This window comes from Dendropsophus ebraccatus, chromosome 8 (genome assembly GCF_027789765.1).
Source record: "Dendropsophus ebraccatus isolate aDenEbr1 chromosome 8, aDenEbr1.pat, whole genome shotgun sequence".
Taxonomy (NCBI): Eukaryota; Metazoa; Chordata; class Amphibia; order Anura; family Hylidae; genus Dendropsophus; species Dendropsophus ebraccatus.
In genome coordinates this window covers 116983493-117008620 of record NC_091461.1, presented here as the reverse complement: position 1 = coordinate 117008620, position 25128 = coordinate 116983493, and the positions used below count along the sequence as shown (strand labels likewise).

General features: G+C 43.6%; 1 protein-coding gene across 1 annotated transcript in view; it reads left to right on the top strand.

Moving 5' to 3' along the window:
* The window catches only part of MIGA1 (mitoguardin 1), a 35937-nt gene extending 12807 nt beyond the window's left edge, over positions 1-23130 (top strand). The window contains exons 8-16 of the mRNA XM_069981522.1: positions 6043-6143; positions 10528-10646; positions 10720-10792; positions 12814-12900; positions 13370-13468; positions 13777-13911; positions 18838-18891; positions 22454-22570; positions 22841-23130. Coding sequence (XP_069837623.1) covers positions 6043-6143; positions 10528-10646; positions 10720-10792; positions 12814-12900; positions 13370-13468; positions 13777-13911; positions 18838-18891; positions 22454-22570; positions 22841-23050 — 995 coding nt within the window. The 3' untranslated portion in view covers positions 23051-23130. The remainder of the gene's footprint in view (positions 1-6042; positions 6144-10527; positions 10647-10719; positions 10793-12813; positions 12901-13369; positions 13469-13776; positions 13912-18837; positions 18892-22453; positions 22571-22840) is intronic.
* The last annotated feature ends 1998 nt before the right edge of the window (positions 23131-25128 follow it).

Genomic DNA, 25128 nt, shown 5'->3' with positions numbered 1-25128 from the left:
CCTCACATAATGCACCTGCTTGGACTGTCCTCTTATATGCCTTCCCATGCTGCACCTATAGGAGGTCCATCATGCAGCCGATACGGCATACGACAGATTCGGCACTGCCGTTATGGTTTCTATTGTAATGTAAGCCATGCTTATGTGGTCATAGTGGCCACATAATGTAAGCCATGCTTATGTGCTCATAGTGGCCAATGACGGGTAACAGTGCCAGCCTGTGAGCCATGGTGGTGCCTAAGCCTGTGCAATGCATTATATACACTTCAAGGTCATTCAAATTTCCCAATTTTTTTTTTTTTTTTTGCATTGGATAATCCCTACCTATTATATGGAATCCCGAACGATAAACTGATCAGAAGCTACTCGAACCCTCAGTGATCAGTAGTAATCTATAAAAGCAGTAAGTCAGGGGTAGAGAACCTTGGCTCTCCAGCTGTTGCAAAACTACAACTCCCATCATGCCTGGACAGCCAAAGCTTTAGCTGTCCAGGCATGATGGGAGTTGTAGTTTTGCAGCAGCTGGAGAGCCAAGGTTCCCTACCCCTGCAGTAAGTGTTCAGTTTCCCTGCAGCGCCCCCTCAGGAGATATGAAGCATTACTCACATGGTCTTTTGTGTTATGTGGAGGAAACCCTTTAACCCTTACAAGGTCGCTATCATTCCTGGGTGTCTATGTTGGTGTTTGTAGAAGTCACCAGAAGACCTCATATACTCCTCCACACATCTGCTGAGCAGATTATCTGTATACCCCGCACAAAATACAACATGACGCCTCACAGCAGACTTTTGTCACCAGCCGCCCTCGAGTTAATTTTAGGCAGATGATGGCTGGAAGCCCCCCCCCCCCTCCCCATCCTCCACCTGCCCCTATTACTCAGACACTTGTGGGCAGGCGGAGGATGGGCTGCTGCCTTCACCCTGTGCCCATGAGGCTGTGGAGGAGAACTTACAGCGTCCATGACGGCCATCGTGGTCATGTGGATGGTTGTTCAGTTCATGGAAATGATGTCACATTGTGTGGATACATAGTCACCCCGCCATTACCTCACTATGATTACCGGCTATCTATCTATCTATCTATCTATCTATCTATCTATCTATCTATCTATCTATCTATCTATCTATCTTTCTATCTTTCTATCTATCTACTATCTGTCTGTCTGTCTATCTATCTATCTCCTATCTATCTATCTCCTATCTATCTATCTCCTATCTATATCCTATCTATCTATCTATCTATCTCCTACCTATCTATCTATCTATCTATCTATCTATCTATCTATCCATTCACCCATGAGAAATTCTGTGATACTTGCACTCTTGTATATGCGTATCTCCTCTATACTATGTCTCAGGCATTCTGGGTTCAGGAAAGCAGAGTGACGACCCTTGTTACCCAGAATACCTTTGATATTGGCGGACATATTGGTTGTCACCCAGTGTTCTCATAGACAGATATGACTAAAAGAAAAATTGCTAAATTAAACTTTTTATTCTGCAACTTGAGGACAGACTGACAGATTTCTTATAGAGACATCTGCACAAGTTTTTCTCTGTTGCAGAATTAATGGAAAGTGACTTGACTTAGCCAGTAGAGTATCAGAGGGTTACACATGGAGGATTATGTGGATTTGGGATTCAATGGATCAGCTGAGATATCAGGGACATAAAAGGTGGCGTCTTACTCATCAGGGTGAACTAATAAGATTCTATATAGATCCATGGCTAATCATTGTGTCCCACTGCTGCCCTAAGGTATCATATTCTAGAACCTCAAAGGGGTATTCCAGCGAATACTATAAAAATGTAATGCTGCCACCAATGGCTGTGTCGGGAACTACAGGGCTGGCACTTCTAAATACAGAGCCTCCCCTGATGTCTATATATTACAAGTTATCGTTAGAATAGACATTACACTTGGGGAAGCTGTCTGTGTCTGTATCCCTGCAGCCCCAGCATAATGTAGCAGATTGGGCAGGATTAACGGTCAATCATTGCTTGCCCTGTTAACTAGTGACTACAGCCAGGACCAGCTGCTTAATCAGTCCTGCAGTTTCTGACACAGCCAGTGCTGAATTACAGCTTACACTGCTCAGTACTGCTCTATAATGTCCTCCCTGCTGCTGCTTATTATGAGGGTATGTTAAAGGAGATATAGGGGAGAAGAGTACCTTCTTTTATGTATTTACAGTTTATGGGCCCCATCAAATTGTCTATACCCACCAGTTCAGGGATAACTGAAGAATAGCAATGGAGCCTGCAGAAGGGAAAACTCCTTAGTGTCTTATACAGAGCAGGTGAAGTCATTGACCTGTCATTTGTTACACAACAAAACCAAAAAATAATGACCCATGCAAATCCACTTTTATTACCCCTAGGTATATAGTAAGTTTTTGTTGGTCAGTGACCATTATGTAGTGTGGAGGCAGCTGACACCTGTGCCCTGTCCTTTCCCACATGGTTTAACTATATTAGAGCACAGGTGGTCTCAGAGCCCGGACCACCATTAAGAATGCCTAACATAAAATGGCTTCCCAATACATAGTAGTCACAGGTCCACCGTTTGTACCTACCTAGATACATTTAGACTTTGGGGCATCATCACTGTGCTACCACCAGGTATATAACAATCATAGGGCCTCTCAGCAAAACTTCAGATCCCAAATTATGCGCTGTTGAGTTTGACTACATATCTATAATAAAACCTGTGCTTTTAGACCTATAGTATTGAACACAATAGGAGCCGAATAAATCTGTATACAGTGAGCTCCCCCTACAGGCAGATGCAGATACATAAAATTTTATGGTGGTGGTGCGGGTGTTTATTTCCAGGCGAAAATCTTTTTCTTTTATATCAACTGGTTAGAAAAACTTATATAGGTCTGTAAATTACTTCTATTTAAAAAAATCTCCAGTCTTCTAGTACTTATCAGCTGCTGTTTGTCCTGCAGGAAGTGATGTATTCTTTCCAGTCTGACACAGTGCTCTTTGCTGCCACCTCTGTCCATGTCCGGAACTGTCCAGAGCAGGAGAGGTTTTCTATGGGGATTTGCTCCTGACATAGACAGAGGTGGCAGCAGAGAGCACTATGTGAGACTGGAAAGAATACACCACTTCCTGCAGGACATACAGCAGCTGATAAGTACTGGACGACTGGAGATTTTTAAAATGAAGTAATTTATAAATCTGTATAACTTTCTGAAACCAGTTAATCTGAAAGTAGAAAATTAGAGTACCCCCTATAGAATCTAAATCAGCCTTATGCACAGTCGGCCTTTAGAGCAGCACATCCTACATGATGGGGAGGGACAGTTTATAATACATAACATTCTAGACTCCCTCTAGTTAAGTCTTGTATGTTTTGTTCAATGTTATTCCGGTACAGCGTTGTATCCTGAGGCTGGCGGAGGTAAAGCAGACTCCGGCGTGTAACGTCTGAGGTTTAGACAACATGATCTATTACTTTGTTCTCCTCAGAACCGGTCTCAAAACTCAAAAGAATGGAAACGATCCAGAGGGTCAAACCACCATCCCGTTCACCATACAAGTCCATGAAATCCATCGTCCACAAAGGAAACAATATTCTGATTTATGCGCCTGGTTTAATATTACTAAAAATATTCATCAAACCGAGATGTAAGAAACTTTCCCTGCGTCGGCGGACGGCTGCCAGGGTCTAAGATTTCTGAACGTCCCAAGTTGAGGACTGTAGGGATGGAGAATATGTAGCCTGGCGGGGTCTGTGGGCATAGGTAGTGCTTGGTATAGCGTTACACTGGTATAGGATGATATATTGTCTGTGATGTATGACTGTAGGTTATGCTGGTCATACTTATTTGGCAGTACTTAAAGGGGTACTCCAGAAATAAATGTTTTTAAATCGATTGATATCAGAAAGTTATACAGGTTTGTAAATCTGTTACTTCTGCTTAAAATTTTCAAGTCTTCCCGTACTTATCAGCTGCTGTATGTCCAGCAGGAAGTGGTGTATCCTTTTCTTTCTGACACAGTGGCTCTCTGCTGCCATCTCTGTCCATGTCAGGAAGCGGCAAACCCCTATAGAAAATCTCTCCACGTATGAACCTTGATGGTGCAATGATTTATATACCACTGAACAGCAGTGCACTGACACTGCCTTCTAGTTGAACACCACACGCATCTCCTCTAATACTCTGTGCTGCTGTGATCGTTCTTATCCTCCTCTTCAGAAACTGTCTACTTTATAAATCGGAGGGAAGGAAATACAGAGATTTATAGAAAAATGGCCCCTTCCACACATTCGTATTATTACAGATCCATCATTGTGAACTGTATAGCACCCATTGATGTTATTGGACCCTGAACTGGGAGAAGTTTCCCAGGACTGGATCCAGCTTTTCCCAGCAACCGGGGAGGAGCGGAACGGACTTAGAAGGCAGCCAACTGATGAGCGGATTTCCAAGATAATGAAGCGCTTCACTTCGTTATTACTGTAAATTCGCTCATCTCTACTTTTTATGGATCTGTAGCGAGTGCAGTTATGTAACAGGGCCCATTAAAATGAATGGGTGCTATACTGTCAGCAATTACGTATCTGTATAATACTGATGTATGAAACGGGTCTGTCTGTTAGGCTGGGTTCACACTACGTTTATGCAATCCGTTTTTTGCGGTAAACTGATGCATGTGTGTGCATCCGTTTTTCCATTGAATACCATTATTAAAAAAAAAACGGATCAAGATGGATCCGTTTTTTTCTAACGTACACAAAAACGTAGTTTACCTCATTTTTGTGTCCGTTAAAAAAAAACTGATCCGTTTTGGAATTTAATGGAAAAACGGATAAACAGGATGCACACACACTCATCCGTTTTCCATCTGCTGTTTTTGCAAAAAAAAACGGATTGCAAAAACGTAGTGTGATCCCAGCCTTAGGGTGCCTTTAGACAAAGCGATTTTTTTAAGGCTACATGCACACAGCAAAAGTGGCGGAATTCTCCGCCACAAAATGCTGCCAGCCTCCCTGTCATAATGACAGTCTATGGGAGGCTCACGCGCCTCCTCTCTCCACGCTGAAGAATGGATTCTCCGTCGCGGAATTCCGCCACTTTTGCTCTGTGTGCACGTAGCCTAACGATAAGCGATCGTAAACGAGATTTACCTGAAATCGTTCACCATATTACACAGAACAATAGTCGTTGTTACTATTGTTATGACGGTCGTTTGCTCCATCTGATCCCAGCGAATGAAGGAACGATGTGGAATTACGCTGATCGATTAGTGAATGAATGTGCAATTACAATGACACGTTTTAACGATCAACGACACGGGAACGATTTTTCTATCACTGCCCGCATTCACACAAAACGATTATCGTTTAAATTTGAATGATATAACGATTTTTCCCGCGATAATCATCCCATGTAAGGGTGCGTTCACACGTACAGGATCCGCAGCAGATTTGATGCTGTGTTCAGTTATTTTGATGAAAACTACTGCGGAAAATCCGCAATGGATCTGGTATGTGTGAACGTACCCATAAGGCCCCTTACTCATGATGACACTTCCTGGCCCTGTAGTCTCGGTAGCCAGTGTTACCATGAAGACACTGAGGCATTGGTTCAGCGCTACCTCTATCACTACTTTATTGAAGTTTTATAGTAAAAGGCAGGTTACTTTTACAAAATCCAAACTTAGAATTCAATTGAGGCTAATGGCTAAACAAAGCCAGAGCACAGGGCAGGAAGTGTTGTCATGAGGACACAGGCCCAGAACTCCCCCAGCCTTACCATAAAACAGGAGAAGGGAACCTTGGCTCTCCAGCTGTTGCAAAACTACAACTCCCATCATGCCTGGACAGCCAAAGCTAAAGCTTTGGCTGTCCAGGCATGATGGGAGTTGTAGTTTTGCAACAGCTGGAGAGCCAAGATTCCCCATCCCTGCTATAAAAGCATTTGGCCATGTTATATTTATAATATCAGCCTGCACATGAATCAGTGATGTCTAGTTCAATAGATAATCTGAAATTATTCACGCTTTCTTCTTTTTTTTTTTTTTGAAGATAAAGACACGGACGTCACGGTGATGGATAACGGAGGTGATTTTGGGATGAGAGACACTTTAAGCATCGCTTCAAACGACTCTTTCATGTCTGCCTCGGAGGTACGGAGGGGATTTACTGTGCCGCCCTATTTACTGTGAGGCACCTGGGAGCGATTACACGGTATATTATACTGACGGAGATATCCAGACAGAATGGAGAGAGACATTTCTCTACTGCTTCTGGTCATTTAGAGGTATCCGAATATTACAGTGATGGATCCTGAATAATAGGGTCCTGTGGCCTGGGGGAATGATCAGATCTCTGGTACATGCGTCAGAGAATTGGGAAACATTTTTGTAGTGTGTTTTTTGTTTTGTTTCTTTACAACTGGGGTTGTGTGATGCACCTAATGCAAGTAAATAGAGTTGCACTGTGACCTTAAAGGGGTTCTGTCACTAGGTTTCTGCTGCCTTAAAGGATAGTGAAAGAAATGCTGAACAGATCAGTGTATTACTTACATCATTCTGTTCAGCCGTTCTCCTAATATGCAGGAGAATAGGATTTTTGCCACACCCCTCCCCCCGCCCTCCAGCTGCTGATTGACAGTTGACTGTCTATACACAGAGTGGATAGATAACTGCCAATCAGCAGCTGGTGGGCGGAGTTTTCTGCTCCTCATGAATATCCAGGACTGAGCTCATGCACATAATGGAGAGGACTACTTATTATCCATGTTATTCAGCAGGATATCTCTGGATCAGCTGCACAGAACATTGTAAGTGATACATCATCCTGCACAGCTTCTCTGTCACTAGTTTATGCTACCCTGAGATAGGACAGTATAACCTTACTGAGAGAGTCTCTTTAAAGGAATCTCTGATGGATTTTTTGCAATTGCACAATACAACCCTACTCAGTGCTGTGCTATCATGGCAGCATGACGCTGCCAGATATTATCAACTAGCCCCAGCCTTAGGCTGTGTTAAGTCTAAAATTGGCAGAGCACTATGCAGCTATGCATTATGGCATATACACTCCAGATCTATTAATTTTAAAGGGGTACCCCAGAGGGGAAAAATGTGTTCAAATCAACTGGTGTCAGAAAGTTATACAGATTTGTAAATTATTTCTAATTATTTCAGTCTGACACAGTGCTCTCTGCTGCCACCTCTGTCCATATCAGGAACTGTCCATATCAGGAACTGTCCAGAGCAGGAGAGGTTTTCTGGGGGGATTTGCTGCTGCTCTGGACAGTTCCTGACATGGACAGAGGTGGCAGCAGAGAGCACTGTGTCAGCCTGGAAAGAATACATCACTTCCTGCAGGACATACAGCAGCTGATAAGTACTGGGATTTACAAATCTGCATAACTTGCATTGGTTGCATTTTGAAAAAAAGTAGTAGTAGCAGTCCGTGTCCAAGTGTATTAAAAAATAAATATATATATATATATATATACACACACACTTAGTGATGCAGTGGCATCACTCTTGAGCCTTGGGATTTCAGGCAGGGCCCTAATCTCCATATAGCAGCAGGTACATCTGACGTATAGATCCACATTGATCTACTGATCAATAAAGGCAAATTCAATTAATTTTATGATTTTGAGTGTGAAATCTTTTGTGTATTCTGTATGACTTCTGTCCCTGCCCTGTGCAGGAATCATTGCAATGTGAGTGACTATAATATTAGGACCCCCCCCATAGACTAACAATCCTATAAAATATATATTGGTTGAACTTGTAACCGGACCCTCTTCATCCTCTCCCTTCCTTCCACTCTCTGGATTTCTAGGAATTTTTAGGGAAAGCATTTGCTGAAGAATTCAGCTGTTCTGAAATGTTTCAGGATCTCAAAATACCTCAGTGCGCCAAACCTCTGCCGGTATATACAGTGACCCAGAGCGGGGAGACTCAGAGGGCACCATGTGTGGGATAAAAATGAACATTACACTGGAGTTACCTGAAGATTCTACAAAAGTCTGATTAGGGCAGAGAGAATAGTATAGTAGATTTGTAATTTACTTCTTAAAAAAAAATCTCCAATCTTCCAGTACTTATCAGATGCTGTATGTCCTGCAGGAAGTGGTGTTTTATTTACAGTCTGACACAGTGCTCCCTGCTGCCACCTCTGTCCAGAGTAGCAGTAAATCCTCATAGAAAACCTCTCCTGCTCTGGACAGTTCCTGACATGGACAGAGTTGGCAGCAGAGAGCACTGTGTCAGAATTGAGAGAATACACCACTTCCTGCAGGACATACAGCAGCTGATAAGTACTGGAAGACTTTAGTTTTTTTTTTAATAGAAGTAAATTACAAATCTCTGACACTTTCTGGCACCAGAAAAAAATGTTTTGATGAACAACCGCTTCAAACCCCCTCGCGTGCACCGCCTGTTAAAGCCCCAGCGCATGTCGCTGCCGCCTGTTAGATCCGGGTTACAGTTGCAGTGGACAGTTGGAGACTAGGTATGGCAGAGGGCAGTATGAATCTTTCAGAAAAACAGGATTTACGGCAGCTCCATATTAAACTCACTGCTGTGGCGTCCGTCATCAAGTCCTTTCATCCCTCTGTGCTGACTGCCTCCCTACTGGAAGAGAAACGGCCATGAAGCCCCTTAGTCCTATAACCAACACTCTAGTATCCTAAAGGGGTTCCCTTTAAAGGGGTTGTTCACCAAAAATGTTTTCTTTTAAAATCATTTGTAATTTAATTCTATTTTAAATTCTCTAATCTTCCAGTACTTATCAGCTGCTGTATGTCCTGCAGGAAGTGATGTATTCTCTCCAGTCTAACACAGTGCTCTCTGCTGCCACCTCTGTCCATGTCAGGAACTGTCCAGAGCAGCAGCAAATCCCCAAAGAAAATCTCTACGGCTCTGGACAGTTCCTGACATGGACAGAGGTGGCAGCAGAGAGCACTGTGTCAGACTGGAAATAGTCCACCACTTCCTGCAGGACGTACAGCAGCTGATAAGTATTGGAAGACTTGAGATTTTTTATTTTTTTTTTAATAGAAGTAATTTACAAATCTCTGGCACTTGCTGAGACCAGTTAATCTGAAAGATTTTTTGTGTGTGTGTGTGAACAATCCCTTTAAGGAATTTCCGGTGGCTTATTGTAGGGTAAGTGAGAAGCCGGATTAATATGATAGATTAACATGGAGGCCGTAATCTAAACATCAGATGTTTATATGTTGCTTATTAGAGGAAAGTCAGCCAAGAGTCTCCAGCACGACTGGGATTGTAGACCAGAGACATAAATATTGGGAGGAAAATGTCAGTATTCTGGCTTCTGGATGAGATAAATCATAAGTGCATGAGAATATGGCCCCCGTATGTAGGAGAAGCGTCCCGCACCGAGAGGTATCTCAGGATCACGCACATTAGAGCTGCTATCCGTCCTGTATGGGGGATATGGTGGTGGTCTCCTCGTCATTACAGTAGGCTGGGTTCTGCAGCCCGGTACAAGGGGAGGGGGACCTCAAAGCCTCATTCACATATAGCATATGCAGCATGCTAATTCCAATGGAGTGCTTAGGTAATACTAAGGCAGGGTCACTAGCCGACTACATTCGGTCCATTGAAGTAAATGGATCTGTGCCAGTCTACTCTATGCACAGAGATTTGTGCCTTGTAAGACAATCATTGTGTAAATCAGGAATGGGGAACCTTGGTTCTCCAGCTGTTGCAAAACTACAATTCCCATCATGCCTGGACAGCCAAAGCTTTAGCTTTGGCTGTCCAGGCATGATGGGAATTGTAGTTTTGCAACAGCTGGAGAGCCAAAGGTCTCCCATTCCTGGTGTATATGCACCCTAAGTGATAGGAATCAACTGGTGTCAGAACGTGCCAGAGATCTTTAATTTACTTCTATTAAAAAAAAAAATCTCCAGCTTTCCAGTACTTATCAGCTACTGTATGTCCTGCAGGAAGTGGTGGGTTCTTTCCAGCCTGATGCAGTGCTCTCTGCTGCCACCTCTGTCCATGTCAGAAGCTGTCCAGAGCAGCAGCAAATCCCCATAGTTCCCCACAGTTACTGATATGTACAGAGGTGGCAGCAGAGAGCCCTGTGTCAGACTGGAAAGAATATACCACCTGCAGGACATACAGCAGCTGATAAGTACTGGAAGGCTTGATTATTTTTTTTTTTATTTAATTAATTTATTTTTCTTGTTCAGCAGTTTTTTTATTGAGAAATTTTTCATAAAGAAATACACACATAGCCTGCGTATACAAATTAGACAATAGAAGAATACACCAATGCAAAACAACATAGCCTCCCAAAAAAACAGCACCACTCCTGTCCTCAGGTTGAATGTGGTATTGCAGTTTAGTTCCATTAAAATGAATGGAGATGGAGATTGAAATGATGGAGTTGTAATACCACACACATCCTGATGGCAGAGGTGGAGCTGTTTTTGGAAGAAAGAAACTATGTATTTTTTGTAAACGATTCTGCTCCCTCCATAGTAATCCAATGTATGTGTTGTGCTCCTCACAGCTGACAGAACAGAGAGAGATGAGCGGGAGCGGCGGCCTGCAGTCCCTCTACCCCTGCCCTCTATACGAGGAGGCCATGTTACTGGCAGAGGAGGGAGGAATATACTGCAGAGCACTGAGGTAAGCAATGTCCTGCAGCTTGTCTGTTCCTGTGTCTTGGGTTCGATCATATTGATTTCCTTTTATTCTTTAGGACCGACTTGCTGGAGTGCGGAGGAGACAGCGATTTTCTTGCAAAGCTTCACTGCGTCCGTCAGGCATTTCAGGTAAACGTCTGTTCAGCTTCGTGTAGTTGTTGAAGTACGACTTTCATGCTTCCCGATGACCCCTGCAGCAGAGAGTATTTCAGGAAAATAGCATGCTGATGATGTGGGAAGCAGCACAGAGTATTTCAGGAAAGGAGTATTCTGATATTGGAGAAGGAACTAAACTGTCGATGTCAATAAAGCAGCACAGAGTCTTTCAGGAGAAGCGTGCACTGATCTGGCAGGAGGAAGGAAATTAGCCATGTGTTTGTAGCGTCACAGAGTATTTCAGGAGAGGAATGTTCTAATATTGTGTGATGCAGCGGCTTGTCCCTGTATTTGTAACCGCACAGAGTATTTCAGGAGAGGCGTATTCTGATATTGTCTGAGGCAGGAACCTGTACATGCCCTTACAGCAGCACAGAGTATTTCCAGAGAATGGGAGGCAGTGACTTCTCTCTTTCTCAGAGTATTTTTGAAGGCAGGAGGCAGCGACTTATTTATGTATTTATAGCAGCACAGAGTATTTCAGGAGATGAGTGTGCCAATGTTGTGAGAGGCAATGACCTGTCCACGTATTTATAGCAGCACAGAGTATTTCAGTAGATGACTTGTTCAGGGCCTCTTCTGAGCCTGTGGACAAGCGGTGACCATAGGGGCAAAGAATTGGAAAGATTTGTTCAGTATTAGGCTGCAGCTTAAACCATTGATGTCTGTGACCACCAAACTGTGCCCCCCGGCCTCACAGCATAGCCAGTACTACCTGCATGGTGGGGGGCTCACGGTCAGCACAAGGCTTCAGCTGTGGCCTAGTAGAGAAGGATGAGGGCGTCTCCAAAATGGTGGGTATATAGGAAAGTAACTGGGAGGGGATGAACTTTACATGAATAATAGACATAATTGTGTCTGGTGTAACCCATACGGCCGAGTTCATGTGAGTACAAGACGTTGTGATTTATCTCGCTTCCCATTCCAGAGTCTCTATTTTGATTAGCTGTGTTATTACGAGACCCCCCCCCCATCCCCATCCTGACACGTCTGATTTATTGCACTGGTTCACCTGAGGTAATAAGGTCATGCCCCCATAGCACTGGTTCACCTGAGGTAATAAGGTCATGCCGCCATAGCACTGGTTCACCTGAGGTAATAAGGTCATGCCGCCATAGCACTGGTTCACCTGAGGTAATAAGGTCATGCCCCCATAGCACTGGTTCACCTGAGGTAATAAGGTCATGCCCCCATAGCACTGGTTCACCTGAGGTAATAAGGTCATGCCCCCATAGCACTGGTTCACCTGAGGTAATAAGGTCATGCCGCCATAGCACTGGTTCACCTGAGGTAATAAGGTCATGCCCCCATAGCACTGGTTCACCTGAGGTAATAAGGTCATGCCCCCATAGCACTGGTTCACCTGAGGTAATAAGGTCATGCCCCCATAGCACTGGTTCACCTGAGGTAATAAGGTCATGCTGCCATAGCACTGGTTCACCTGAGGTAATAAGGTCATGCCCCCAAAGCACTGGTTCACCTGAGGTAATAAGGTCATGCCCCCATAGCACTGGTTCACCTGAGGTAATAAGGTCATACAGCTATAGCACTGGTTCATCTGAGGTAATAAGGTCATGCTGCCATAGCACTGGTTCACCTGAGGTAATAAGGTCATGCCACCATAGCTCTGGTTCACCTGAGGTAATAAGGTCATGCCCCCATAGCACTGGTTCACCTGAGGTAATAAGGTCATGCTGCCATAGCACTGGTTCACCTGAGGTAATAAGGTCATGCCCCCATAGCACTGGTTCACCTGAGGTAATAAGGTCATGCCGCCATAGCACTCGTTCACCTGAGGTAATAAGGTCATGCCCCCATAGCACTGGTTCACCTGAAGTAATGAGGTTATACCGCCATAGCACTGGTTCTCCTGAGGTAATAAGGTCATGCCGCCATAGCACTGGTTCTCCTGAGGTAATAAGGTCATGCCGCCATAGCACTGTTTCTCCTGAGGTAATAAGGTCATGTCACCATGGTGCCATTTCCTTTTGCAGATGATACTGTCAAGATTGGAGAACAGAGAATTTCTGATCGGCGTCTGCAGGAGAACCTTATCCTCTGTGCTTATCAAGGCCAAAAAGGTAAGTCCTCCGCGCCGAACCAGGATTATATATATATATATATATATATATATATATATATGGGGTGGTGGTCTCGTGTTACTGAATACATCCTATGGGGGGGCATTGGGGTGTTATTGATTAGCAAAAGCTGGTAATGAATTGATATCCTGTAAAATATCATCTGCACGTAACCCATATAGTCCATACCATCAATCTGTTTTTTGTTTTTTAATCTAAATAGGTCTGAGATTCTTATATATATTATATTATCTTTATGGTAGCTGGAGCTCCGATATAATCACAGAATTTTGGACCAAGAATTGAATAGGTTGTAAGGTAGACATTGACATGAAGGCGGCCATTGTTGTGAGGGCCTGTAAGTTTAGTGCAGATCAGTGACATCACCGTAATTTGATTTGCTGAGAATTGTCTTCTATATACCTGAGTTCTGCAGAATGTGTACTTACCGTTTTGATGTCGTATACAGAATCCCAGGAAGTTTGAAGCCGCTTACGATGAGATGATTTGCTTTGTGAACAATCCAGACTCCTGGTCCACCATGGAGAATGAGCTGTTTGGACAAGGGGTGAGTGCTGGACCATTACACAAAGGATCATAGTGGTCATCAGGAATACTAGCCGCAACCTTAGTGATGCTAGCCGTAGAGGTTAAAGGATAGTTAAAAAAAAAATCTTTAAAATTAACTGGTGCCAAAAAGAAATTTGTAATTTACTTCTATTAAAAAATCTCCAATCTTCCAGTACTTATACAGAAAATACAATCAGATTTTCCAGATGAGCAGACAGATATCTGCTATTCAGGGTAGTCTATGGCATTTGTTCTGGATTATCAGATATTCCGGATGATCAGACTCCTCCCCTTTTCTGCCTCCAGGTGAAGAACATCAATTTTTACGACATCTTCTTGGACTTCATTGTCATTGACTCTTTTGAAGATTTAGAAAATCCTCCATTATCGGTCCAGAACGTTGTTAAAAACCGCTGGTTAAACTCCTCCTTCAAAGAAACGGTGAGTGCTCTCTATTTATAGGACGACATTAATGGTGCCTGCAGATAAACAGCGATAAGAAACTTGTCGGCCCAAGTATGGAAGTGAGTGCGGATAAAGGGCTGACGTATCTGGGCTGTTGTGCTGTCAGGCCTGGCAGGGAGCTGTCAGCACGGAGGCTGAACGAGTGCAGAGACGCCTCATACACACCGTCTGATAGCGACCTAAACCGCCAGGATGTGGTTCCTCAGCAACTGAACTTGTTTAATTGCCAACAACCAACTGGTAGTGTTCTGATGGCCCGGGTCTCCATTTTCAACACTTTCTATTTAGCGGCGTTAAAACTTAAAGGGGTACTCCAGCGTGGGGGCACTTTTGCACTAGGACCGGGTACGAGGTGGCCGAGGGAAACGACGCCCACTCACCTCCCAGGTTCCAGCAGCGGGTCCCGCATCGCGGCACTCTGGTGCCCGGTTCCCGGCCGCTTCCGGGTGTCTGACGCGGGCCCGAGACGTGACGTCTCAGGTCTACTCAGCCACTCAGTGAAAAAGGCGGGATCTCGAACTGAGCGGACCTGAGACGTCACGTCTCGGGCCCGCATCAGACACCCGGAAGCGGCCGGGAACCGGGCACCAGAGCGCCGCGATGCGGGACCCGCCACTGAAACCGGGGAGGTGAGTGGACGTCTTTTCCCTCAACCTTGTCCCCAGTCCCAGCGCAAAAGTGCCCTCACGCTGAAGTACCCCTTTAATGGTATCGGTCGCAGATCTCTGTTTAAACAGGAAATGTGCGGCCAATAACAGTGATTGTTACATTTTTTCTTTCAACTCAATGGTGCCAGAAAGTTATACAGATTTGTAATTTACTTCTATTAAAAAATCTCCAGTATTCCAGTACTTATCATCTGCTGTATGTCCTACAGGAAGTGATGTATTCTCTCCAGTTGGACAAAGTGTTCTCTGCTGCCCCCTCTGTCCATGTCAGGAACTGTCCAGAGCTGGAGATGTTTTCTGTGGGGATTTGCTGCTACTCTAGACAGTTCCTGAAATGGACAGAGGTGGCAGCACTGGAAAGAATACACCACTTCCTGCAGGGCATACAGCAGCTGATAAGTACTGGAAGACTGGAGATTATTTTTTTTTAATAGAAGTAAATTACAAATCTCTGGCACTTTCTGGCACCAGTTGATTTGAAAGTAAAAAGAAAATTGGTGAACAACCCCTTTAAGGGGCGAATGAATGATCTGTTGTGCCTTGGAAGGACACTGCAAGTGAGATTGGCGCTGATTAGCGTCTGCACACGGCTCCATATCCGGCCGCGTAAAAGGACCCTTACTCCATAACTTGCTGCGATCTCTCTCCTGTTTCTGTGGACGGCTTCTTTATATTGAGGAGATTCAAAGAAAGGATGGAGATTGCTGTCAGGGAGTAAAGCACACTACAGCCTGCTTCCTTCTACTTGTTCTGCTGATCGTCAAGGTCTCAGCAGTCCCTGACCAATTAGGTTTTTCTAAATGTCAGGTATGCTTTTAGGGTACAAACCCACACACCGTATACGCAGCAAATACGCAACAAATACGCAGCAGTTTGATGGTGAAGATTTAATGCTGAGTTCAGTTATTTTGATCTAATCTGCTGCGTTTTTGTTGCGTATTTGTTGCGTTTTTGCTGCGTATTCGCTGCGTATCGCAGCAGTAAATACGCTGTGTATACGGTGTGTGGGTTTATACCCTAAAGGGGATTCCCATTAAAGGGGTTATCCAGCGCTACCATTAGTTGTTTATACTGCTGCCTCGGTCCCTGTTGACTTCATATCATAATGTCCCGCATCCCACTGCCAGCGTCTGTTTTATGCCACCCGTGGTTTGAGCAGCATGAAACAGGTAACGGGTTCCTCTTAGGCCGGCTTCACGCTGCTTTAAAATCTTGGAAAAAAGCCAATAAAATTGCCAGCGGCCTTATGTTAGCTGGAAGTTTATCATTGGCCTTATACACACACTAGTGGGGGGGGGGGAGATTTATCAAACATGGTGTAAAGTGAAACTGGCTCAGTTGCCCCTAGCAACCAATCAGATTCCACCTTTCATTCCTCACAAACTCTTTGGAAAATGAAAGGTGGAATCTGATTGGTTGCTAGGGGCAACTGAGCCAGTTTCACTTTACACCAGTTTGATAAATCTCCCCCAATGTGTTTTTTTGGGGTGGCGTTTTTCTCTCCTCTCTGGTGTTTTTGAGCGTTTGTAGCATTTTTTCCAAAATGCAGCATGCTGAGGGAGTGGCGTTTTTTTCTCTCATAGACATTAATGGGCTTGTTCTGGTTGTCCCCAAAAACGCCCTTGCAGTGCGTATGTTTTTTTTGTTTTTATTTTATTTCCTGGCGTTTTTGTCACCTTTTGTGGTCCAGCAGCTAGGTCATGTGATGGGGGAGGGGGAAAAAAAAAGTTAAGCGCACAAAAACACCTAAACCACAAAAAATATCATTCACCCAAAAAAACGCCAGAAAAAAAATGCATGAAAAAAAAAGCCATGCGCCACATTGACGTGTTTTTCTGGCCTAAAAACGCCAAACAAAAAGTGTGTGTGAGGGCGTCCTGCTGAGCATAGATAACTGTGAGCTGAATGCCTGTTAGGCCAGTAGCTGGTCCGCCTGACTCTCCTATACGTATGCACACTGGGCTTAACAGAGCATGTGTATGTTCTTGGTGGGGAGAGGGGGGTCTTGCAGCGGCCTATTTCACACCAGAATTGACTCCATAGGAGTATAGACTTGTATGGTGCATATGTACGGCTCAGATGTGATCAGGTACAGATTGACCATTATAAGCGTCGTGACTACTCCATTTTTTTATCCAGTCTGTATGACTGCAGTGCATTGTGGGGCTTCCTCCATCATATCCCGGCACTACATACATCAATAAAACAACAATTAATAATACTAATGGAAGCTACGTATCCCCCTCCCCCCAGCAGCTCAGACCCCAAACTATGCCGTATTGTTGGTATATGACACAGGGAGGGGACTGCGGTCGGCCCACCGCCCTATGTTGTATTGTATTTAGCAAGCGATTATTACCACAATCTGTAGTATTACAGGACGGGGAGGGATGGCCGGACCCGAGTCGCAGTAAAGAAAACTGTTGCGAACAATAGCGCATCAGCCATCTATATTCTTACATTAGAGATTTGAGTCCATATTTGGGCAAATTACTGAGCTGGACTAAACTATTTCATGTTTGGCATCAGAAACTTTAAAGAGGAAAAAAAAAAAGTATCATATGGCTTTCTGCACATTCCTGTATTTTCCATTGGAATGATCTCCTCGCTTCTAATGCGCTCAGTTTGGCACAAGACGGCGCACAACAGAAGCTGCAGAATGCAAAACATACAGGCGGTGGGACGCGGCACGGAGGAGAGCGGTGGGTTCAATTATTAGCTCCCAACTTCATTTAAAGGGAACCTTCACTATCAAGGTTTTAGATCAGATTCGGCCACTGTTTTGTGAGCAGTCGCCTATTATAATGTTATTACTGGACGTTCTCCCAGTGACAAGTATGCAGCCTATAGCTGTGAGCGGAGCGGTCACAGAAGCTGCCGTGTTGTGTCCATTGGCAAGGTGACAACTACTGCCAGGACTCTGGTCAGAGAACACAACAGTCAAGGATTCGGTCTGTAAAAGTCCTTTTGCACAAGAAAATAATGAGGACACATAAGATGTAATGGACATTATGGGATATGTAGTACGCCGAGTTGGAAGGGGCGTACCTTACACATGGGACTGATCACGGTTGATGAATACTCACGCATTTGCATATGCACGCACCAATTAGTTCGCTTTGTTAATTACCTACACTTGTATAGGAAGGAAGTTGTATACTAGTAAGATATGCTTGAAAAAGGTGGAGGAGGCCACTGAAACGTCGCATCGTATCTTGATTTGCTGTGCTGCACTTATGTATTTTTTTACTTTTATGGAATAAATCACTGAAGATATTTTTTCACCACGGAAGTGCTGCTGGAAATTTATTTAGTTTAGCTACAAGTATCGTTGGTCAGATACTATCCCGCGGGCACTCGGACTGAATACCTGAAGGTGGTGCCGCTAGTATTATATTGGACTAGATAGATAGATAGATACATACATGAGAGAGAGATAGTAGATATATGGGAGAGAAAGAGGAGATAGAGAGATAGGAGCTATATAGATAGAGGGAGAGAGAGAAGATATATATATAGAGAGAGAGGAGAAAGATAGAGAGAGATAGGAGATATATTATATATATATATATATATATATAGAGAGAGAGAGAGAGAGAGAGAGAGAGATAGAGTATATATATATATATATATAGAGAGAGAGAGAGAATAGATAGGAGAAAGATACATACATATGAGAGAGAGAGATAGATAGGTAGATAGATAGGAGAGAGAGGATATAGATATATATATATATATATATATATAGATAGATAGATAGATAGATAGATAGATAGATAGATAGATATATAGAGAGAGAGAGAGAGAGAAAGAGATAGAATAGATAGGAGAAAGATACATACATATGAGAGAGAGAGATATGTACGGTGCGTTTACACGGAGATTTATCTGATAGATTTTTTTTAAGCCAAAGCCAGGAATGGATTTGAAAAAAGGAGAAATCTCAGTCTTTCCTTTATGACCTGTTTTCTGTTTATAGTCTGTTCCTGACTTTGGCTTCAAAAATCTGTCAGATAAATCTCTTTGTGTAAACGCACCATAACATTGATAAGACAGACAGATAGAAGCCTATTGTGCTGTATATAAGTTGTAGCTCTTTGCTAATTCTTGAATGTTTTCTTTGTTTTCCTGTAATTTTTATTTGCTTGTTTGTAATTAACACTTCTATATATTGGGGTTTTTTGTTTCTCCAGTTGCTCCTCTCACTTGTATGTGTCACTCTTCTTGCCCCCAGGCGGTCACCTCCAGCTGCTGGGCTGTTATCAAGCAAAAGAAACAACAATTGAAGGTAAGAAGCCGGCCGCCAATGGTTCTGAGACCTCTGTGACTGGCCAGGAAACTTAACCGAGGATCACTCAGTGGGCCGTAAACACTAGGGTCCACATGAGGATAGATAGATAAGAGATAGATAGATGCAAAGGTATACTCCATGGCACTCCAATGTTCAATATAGAAAACACTATATTCCATCAAGCGAAGGTGCAGCACATCACTACTTTTTGCTGTGCTGCACCTTCTCTTGATGAAATATAGTGTTTTCTATATTGAACTATGGCGTGCCATGGAGTATACCTTTGCATCTAAATAGAGCCCGTGGTCTCGGCGATCTACTGGCACCGCTACTTTATTGGATAGTGCTGCTGAATAACTGCAACAATCTAGATAGATAGACAGGTAGATGCACTTGCATTGAGGGCATGTAGCGTGCATCTTGCAACCAGCAACCATAAATCCATGAAAGCTGCAGCCTGACCACATAGACGTAGTGATCTTCATGTAACAAGACTAATGTCACCATAAATGTGCTTATTGTTATGAGAAAAGGGAAGCACCTGGGGTGGGTGAGGGTCCACATCCCCCCAAAGAGTACAGCAGGCCGGCATCCACTTGACTAGTGTCACTGTTGTTGTCAGCTGTTACCTGAGCCCATCTGTTGTGTCTCCAGCCGCCCTATATATCAGCGCTGCTCTGTAGCTGATTATTAGACCCCTGTCAGCTGACTGTTATTTAAAGGGACAGTAAAACTAAAGTTTGTGTTCTCGCCATTTGCCGTGAAGTTAAAAGTGGATTTCCTGCATGGTGTAGACAGGTTTGCATCTATTCAGAGCCTCCATCGCTGATTCTGCCACATTGGACAGAAATGTATTGCTGCATGTAACACAATTGCCTATTAAAGTGACGGACACCTTGGCAGAACTATCAGAAGTAGGTGGTGGGATCCATCGAGTAACATTGGCGTCAGTCTGCCGCTGTGGACACGGCCTCATTCATTGTATAATATGTTCTTCTCGCTACTTTCCACATATCTGCTTGTTGTCAGTGAATGAGTGTTCTTGTTTACGTCCAATAAATAAGTAAAATCTATGAAGACTTTAATGAGCACCGTCACTTTAAATAAAAACTTTGACATGTCGTAGACACACGTCAAATGTTTGCATCAGTCGGAGTTTTGTTTTTTTTTACCCCGACCAATCATAAGGAAGGAATCGTAAGGAGAAGGTTTCAAACCTGCCCTGATACATTGTAGCAAACTATAAGGACGGCAGAGATCTTGTGTTGCAGTTTGTTTAGGATTGGATAACTCTGATAGAATTATATTGTGACTGCATCTGCCTCTATGATATGTTGAAAATTGTGAGAATGACGTGTATTTAAAGGGTTATTCCACTCAAACATAACTTTTGATATGTTGCTGCCCATGGTGAGACTAAAGCCCCTATTACACGGGGCGATTCAGAGGAGCAAACGAGCGCCAACCTGTCAGGTCAGCAGTCGCTTGCTCCTTGTTCCCCGCTCGCTGCCGGCGCTATTATGCGTACCTGCAGCGAGCAGGTAAGATTGGGGGGCTGCCCGGGTGATCGCTAAATTGTCCAGGCAGCCCATAGAAGATGGCTGCTCCTATTATCGGCCCATAATCACTTTGTTAATAAGGCCTTAACAATTCCTTCCATAATTTTTATTATCTATTCTGTCTCCTTCCCCCAGTTCTCAGCTGCTGCTTTCTGCGGAAAACGCAAAAATCTGTGTGTGAGCTTTTCTCTCTGTCTCTCCCTCCTCCCCAATCCCTTCTAAGACAGCTGATGTAAACAAGTCCCTGGCCGGCTTTATCTGCAACATTGCAGCTTCTTTGTTAATCACAGTGAGTTCATCAGCAACTTGACCTCAAATTAACCCTCCCAGCATGAAAAAGAAGCAACAATGTTGCAAATAAAGTTTGCCAGGGACTTGTTTACATCAGCTGTCTCAAAAGGGAGGAGGGGGAGACAGAGAGAAAAGCTCACACACCGATTTTTATGTTTTCAGCATAAAGCAGCAGCTGAGAACTGGGGGAAGGAGACTATATAGATAACAAGAAGTATTAAAGGAATTGTTAGTCTCATCATGGGCAGCAACATATCAAAAGTTATGTTTGAGTGGAATACCCCTTTAAATGCTGGCTACTGTTCTCTGTTATCAGCCATGTCAGATGTGGGTGTGAATGGTATTCTCCCTGCCCCCCCTTATATCACATATTTCCAGTTCTTACATAAACATGCATACGTGTAGATGATTTAAGTTGTAATCCCTGGATTGTATTCTTCCCCTTTAAGTATGTGATGCTCTTATCTATAAATATTTTGGCAGCGCTGATGTTCCTGACAGAAAATCTGGAGTCCGCTATAGACTTGGACTTGGGTATAGTTATATTCTGACACAGAAGCAGTATCCAGCTGTTTTAGTGCCCCCCTTCAAACTACCTCTTAAAGGTGTGTGTGTGTGTGTGTACTTTAGTGTTAGTAAAGTAAAGAGTTAATAGTGTCACCCATATAAATGATGTAAATTTTGGGGGCACTATTCGGTGTAGATAGCGGTTGTCTTCCATGCACTGTATAGGATGGTGGTAACTGAAGATACTTGGATCTTGGATCTTGCTGTGAGTAATGGCCCTATTCCACGGAACGTTTGTCGCTCATAAATTCGCTAAAACGACCACTCGTTAACGATTAATTCACGACTATATTTTGCGAACGACAACATATAACACGTGAACGATAACGATTACTTTGCGGTCGTTACATGCTCGTTTAAAACGTTCGCCGGGGTGATAATTTGAATACAACACACCTAGTTTTTCAACACATTGGGTGAACGATTTCACGATTTCTAATTCAACAAAACGATTAGCGAATTATCGTTGAAAGACTAACGATTTTTTTTCGACATGTTGAAAAACATTTTATAACGACTGAACGACGATTTTGCTGTAGTCGTTCGATCGTTTACATCTATTCCACGGAACGATTATCGTTAACGAGCGGTGGTTTTAGCGAATTTATGAACGACAAACGTTCCGTGGAATAGGGCCATTAGAGGCAGCTGAAAGGGATTTGATGTCCTCAGACTCCTGCCAAAGACTCTAGGAAATAAGAGCCACAAATTACACCTGACTAGTCCTTGAAGGGTTCTCCAAAAATGCAGTATCAGTTTGAGCTGTCATATTTAGGTGAAATCTATGCAGGGTTGGAGTCGACAAATTTGGTGTATATGGACAGGCGCTATGGCCAGTGGGCAGTAACAGTGTCCCCGTGACCTCACTATTGGCTATAAACCTGTGCTACACTCACTGCTCTATGCATGGTCCATATTGTCTTGTGCCAGGCTACAAGCAGCCTACAAAACCAGCGCTACAAAAACATGGCCACTTTTCTCCCTCTCTTGACTCCAGATTGGGTGGAGTTTCAAACTCAGTTCCATTGAAGTTATTTTATTCTACTGGTGTCTATGCACCTTCATGCAGCTTTTACTGAACTGATTGATTTATAGTCAATGCTTTTGATTTTTAATAATCATATCTTTATCATCTTTACTAGTCACCAGATGGATTTTTTGCACATTTCTATGCCGTCTGTGAGGAGATATGCCCCGTGTTGGCCTGGGGGCTTCTATCATCCAAGAATACACTGTATGAGCTGTGCTCCTCCTATAAGGTACAAGGACAAGTTTGCGCTTTTAGTTACGTGTAAATGGGAATTTTTTTCTCTCTTCTTTTAGGTTGTTAAATAATTTTTTATAGTTTTATATGTCTGGAGTGATATCCCGATGATAGCCATTTCAGCTTCTGTATGTTTGTCACTCATCTGGTCTATCTATGGTACATTCTCCTATACTGCAGCATAAGGAAAGCTAGGTGGTGGGAAGGCACGCCGCCTTCTCAGAAAAGGGATACGTCTGATTTTTCTTGTCTCTTTTATGTATAGGACCATATCCTGCACTTCCTCAAGGACATCTTTGACTTGGAGAAGGTCCGCTATTCAAGCGTGGAAAGTTTGTCGGAAGACATTCTGCAGAATATCTATCAGCGTGCAGAGTCTCTTGGGTTGTACATGGGAGCCGAATCTTCTATATCCACTTGTCTCCATCCCCGTAGACATCGATCTGGTAAAACAGATCACCCAAACCACACATAGGGTGTGCCTGTGGTCCGCACATCTGCCGGCAGCCATTGTGTGAACCAAACTAGGATTTAATAAAAAGAAGGTTGTAGAAATAGGACTTGGTATTAGTTCAGTAATGGCTGCCACCGGTGTGTCTAGATGAGTGGTGACCTTTAAATGGCTTCTCCCCCACAGTCCCACATGAAATACTGTAAGGAAAGGTCCCGGTGGTGGTATCCCTACCAGTCCCTAGAGCAAGAGTTCCACGTTTCCCATTTGTAATTGAGAAGAGTGAAAACATATTCTCTATGGGATAAATGGAAATCGACAAATGTTTACACCTCCCATCGATCCCAGGAATGTGCAAAAGGAGGATACAAGACCCCATCTACCCCATCTACGGGGTCCTGTCCCACTCTCCCCCATAGAACAGTGTGGCCAAATCTACCCAAAAAGGCCTATTGCTTTGCTTACTACCAAAATAGGCCTCCCACGTTAAATTCTATGTCTTCCCTCGTTTTTCGCTAGCTTTTAGTATGCTCAGTGCCATTATAGCCACCCTGTCGTCTGGCACTTCTTTTTTTTTTTTGAACTTGTCAATTCTATCTTCTGTTTTCTCGTGTTCCATGTTTTCTTTATGAGCGTCCCTTCGCATAGCGGAGGCAGCCATTTTTGCAGTGTGTTTTGTTCCTTCGTGGTTTCTCATACTCTAACGTCTATAGCTTGCAGCCATGTTAATATTTTACCCTCCCTCTAAAAAAAATGGCTGCCTGCGTCGTGTGAGGGCATCGTTTTTTTTTTTTTTTCATGTTTTATCTACTATACAGAATACGTGGAGGCCTTGAATGAGGGGTGCTAATAGTACACCCGGTAAACGTCACTTTACCGGGTGCTCAGGGAGGTGGTCGCAGACAATAAGACCAAGACTTGTTGTTTACATCAAAGGTAAGCGGCCTGCAGAACTCCAGCTCTTCTTGATGTGTCCCGGCTCCCATTTTGCTCCAAGAGCATGCTGGGACATGTCCACTAAACAAGGCTTGGGGGGCTGTAGGTTGCCTTGCCTGGTTTACATGTTGTATATACCATGTAGATATGTGTGTGTGTGGTTGATATAGTGTCACAGATTATTGCACTTTATGGTACATGGTTGGGCAGTATGGCCCCATTGGTTATTATGGTCGTGCAGCATTTATAATTATTGCTACATCTCTGTCCAGTACAGACAAGGAAGGGGAGTCCCTATGCACATACTCTCCTTCCAATCATCATATGGTTTCCTAGGGTGGGTTGTAGCACTAGGATTAGAATCACATCTGTGTTTGACACTCCGGCACAGGTTCAGTTTATCAGGAGTTTGATGAATCTCATTCACTTGAAGGCTAAGTTCACACAACGTATATATTTTTAATTAATGACAGACATTGTTGCTAATTGTCGTGAAAATATACCACTAAAGTCTATGAAATTGTGGCCGGAGTGTATACACTGCAGCCAAGATCCCGTGCAGCCGCACAAAAAAAACTGACTGCAGACAATGTAAAGTGTGGCTCCAGACGCACTTTACATTTTGTGCTATGGGTAATTGGAATGTGGGCACACAGAAATGCACCTGCATCCCAATTCAAAATTAAAGTTCATCTGGCTGATACTGCATGAACTGCACTTTCACCGGCGTCTGGTGTCTTACGTTGTGTGAACCCTGCCAAATGGTGTATTTCTATCTTGACAAGTTATACGTTATCCACAGTATTGGGCGTGACTAAGAGATCACAAAGGGGAATGACCTCTGAGAATCCCGCAATCTTGAGTACTGGGCCCCCGAAATCCCCAGTGGATGGAGCTGTGGGCTCTTTTGGCTATCTTTGGTGGCTACACATGCATGTACAGCCTACCAACCCGCAGTGGGACCCCACCATAATCTGTTAGCTATGCCCGATACTGTAGAATGGGTATAACTTGTCTAGATTGGAGTACCCCTTTAACCAGGCAAAAAATAGTGCTTGCTATGCTTTTCTGTCCTGTTTTGTTTGGGGTCTCTATGGCAGACATAAACTTATTATTTTTCCCCCATTTTGTTTTTGCTCTCTGCACCACAATGGGGCTTATAGTAG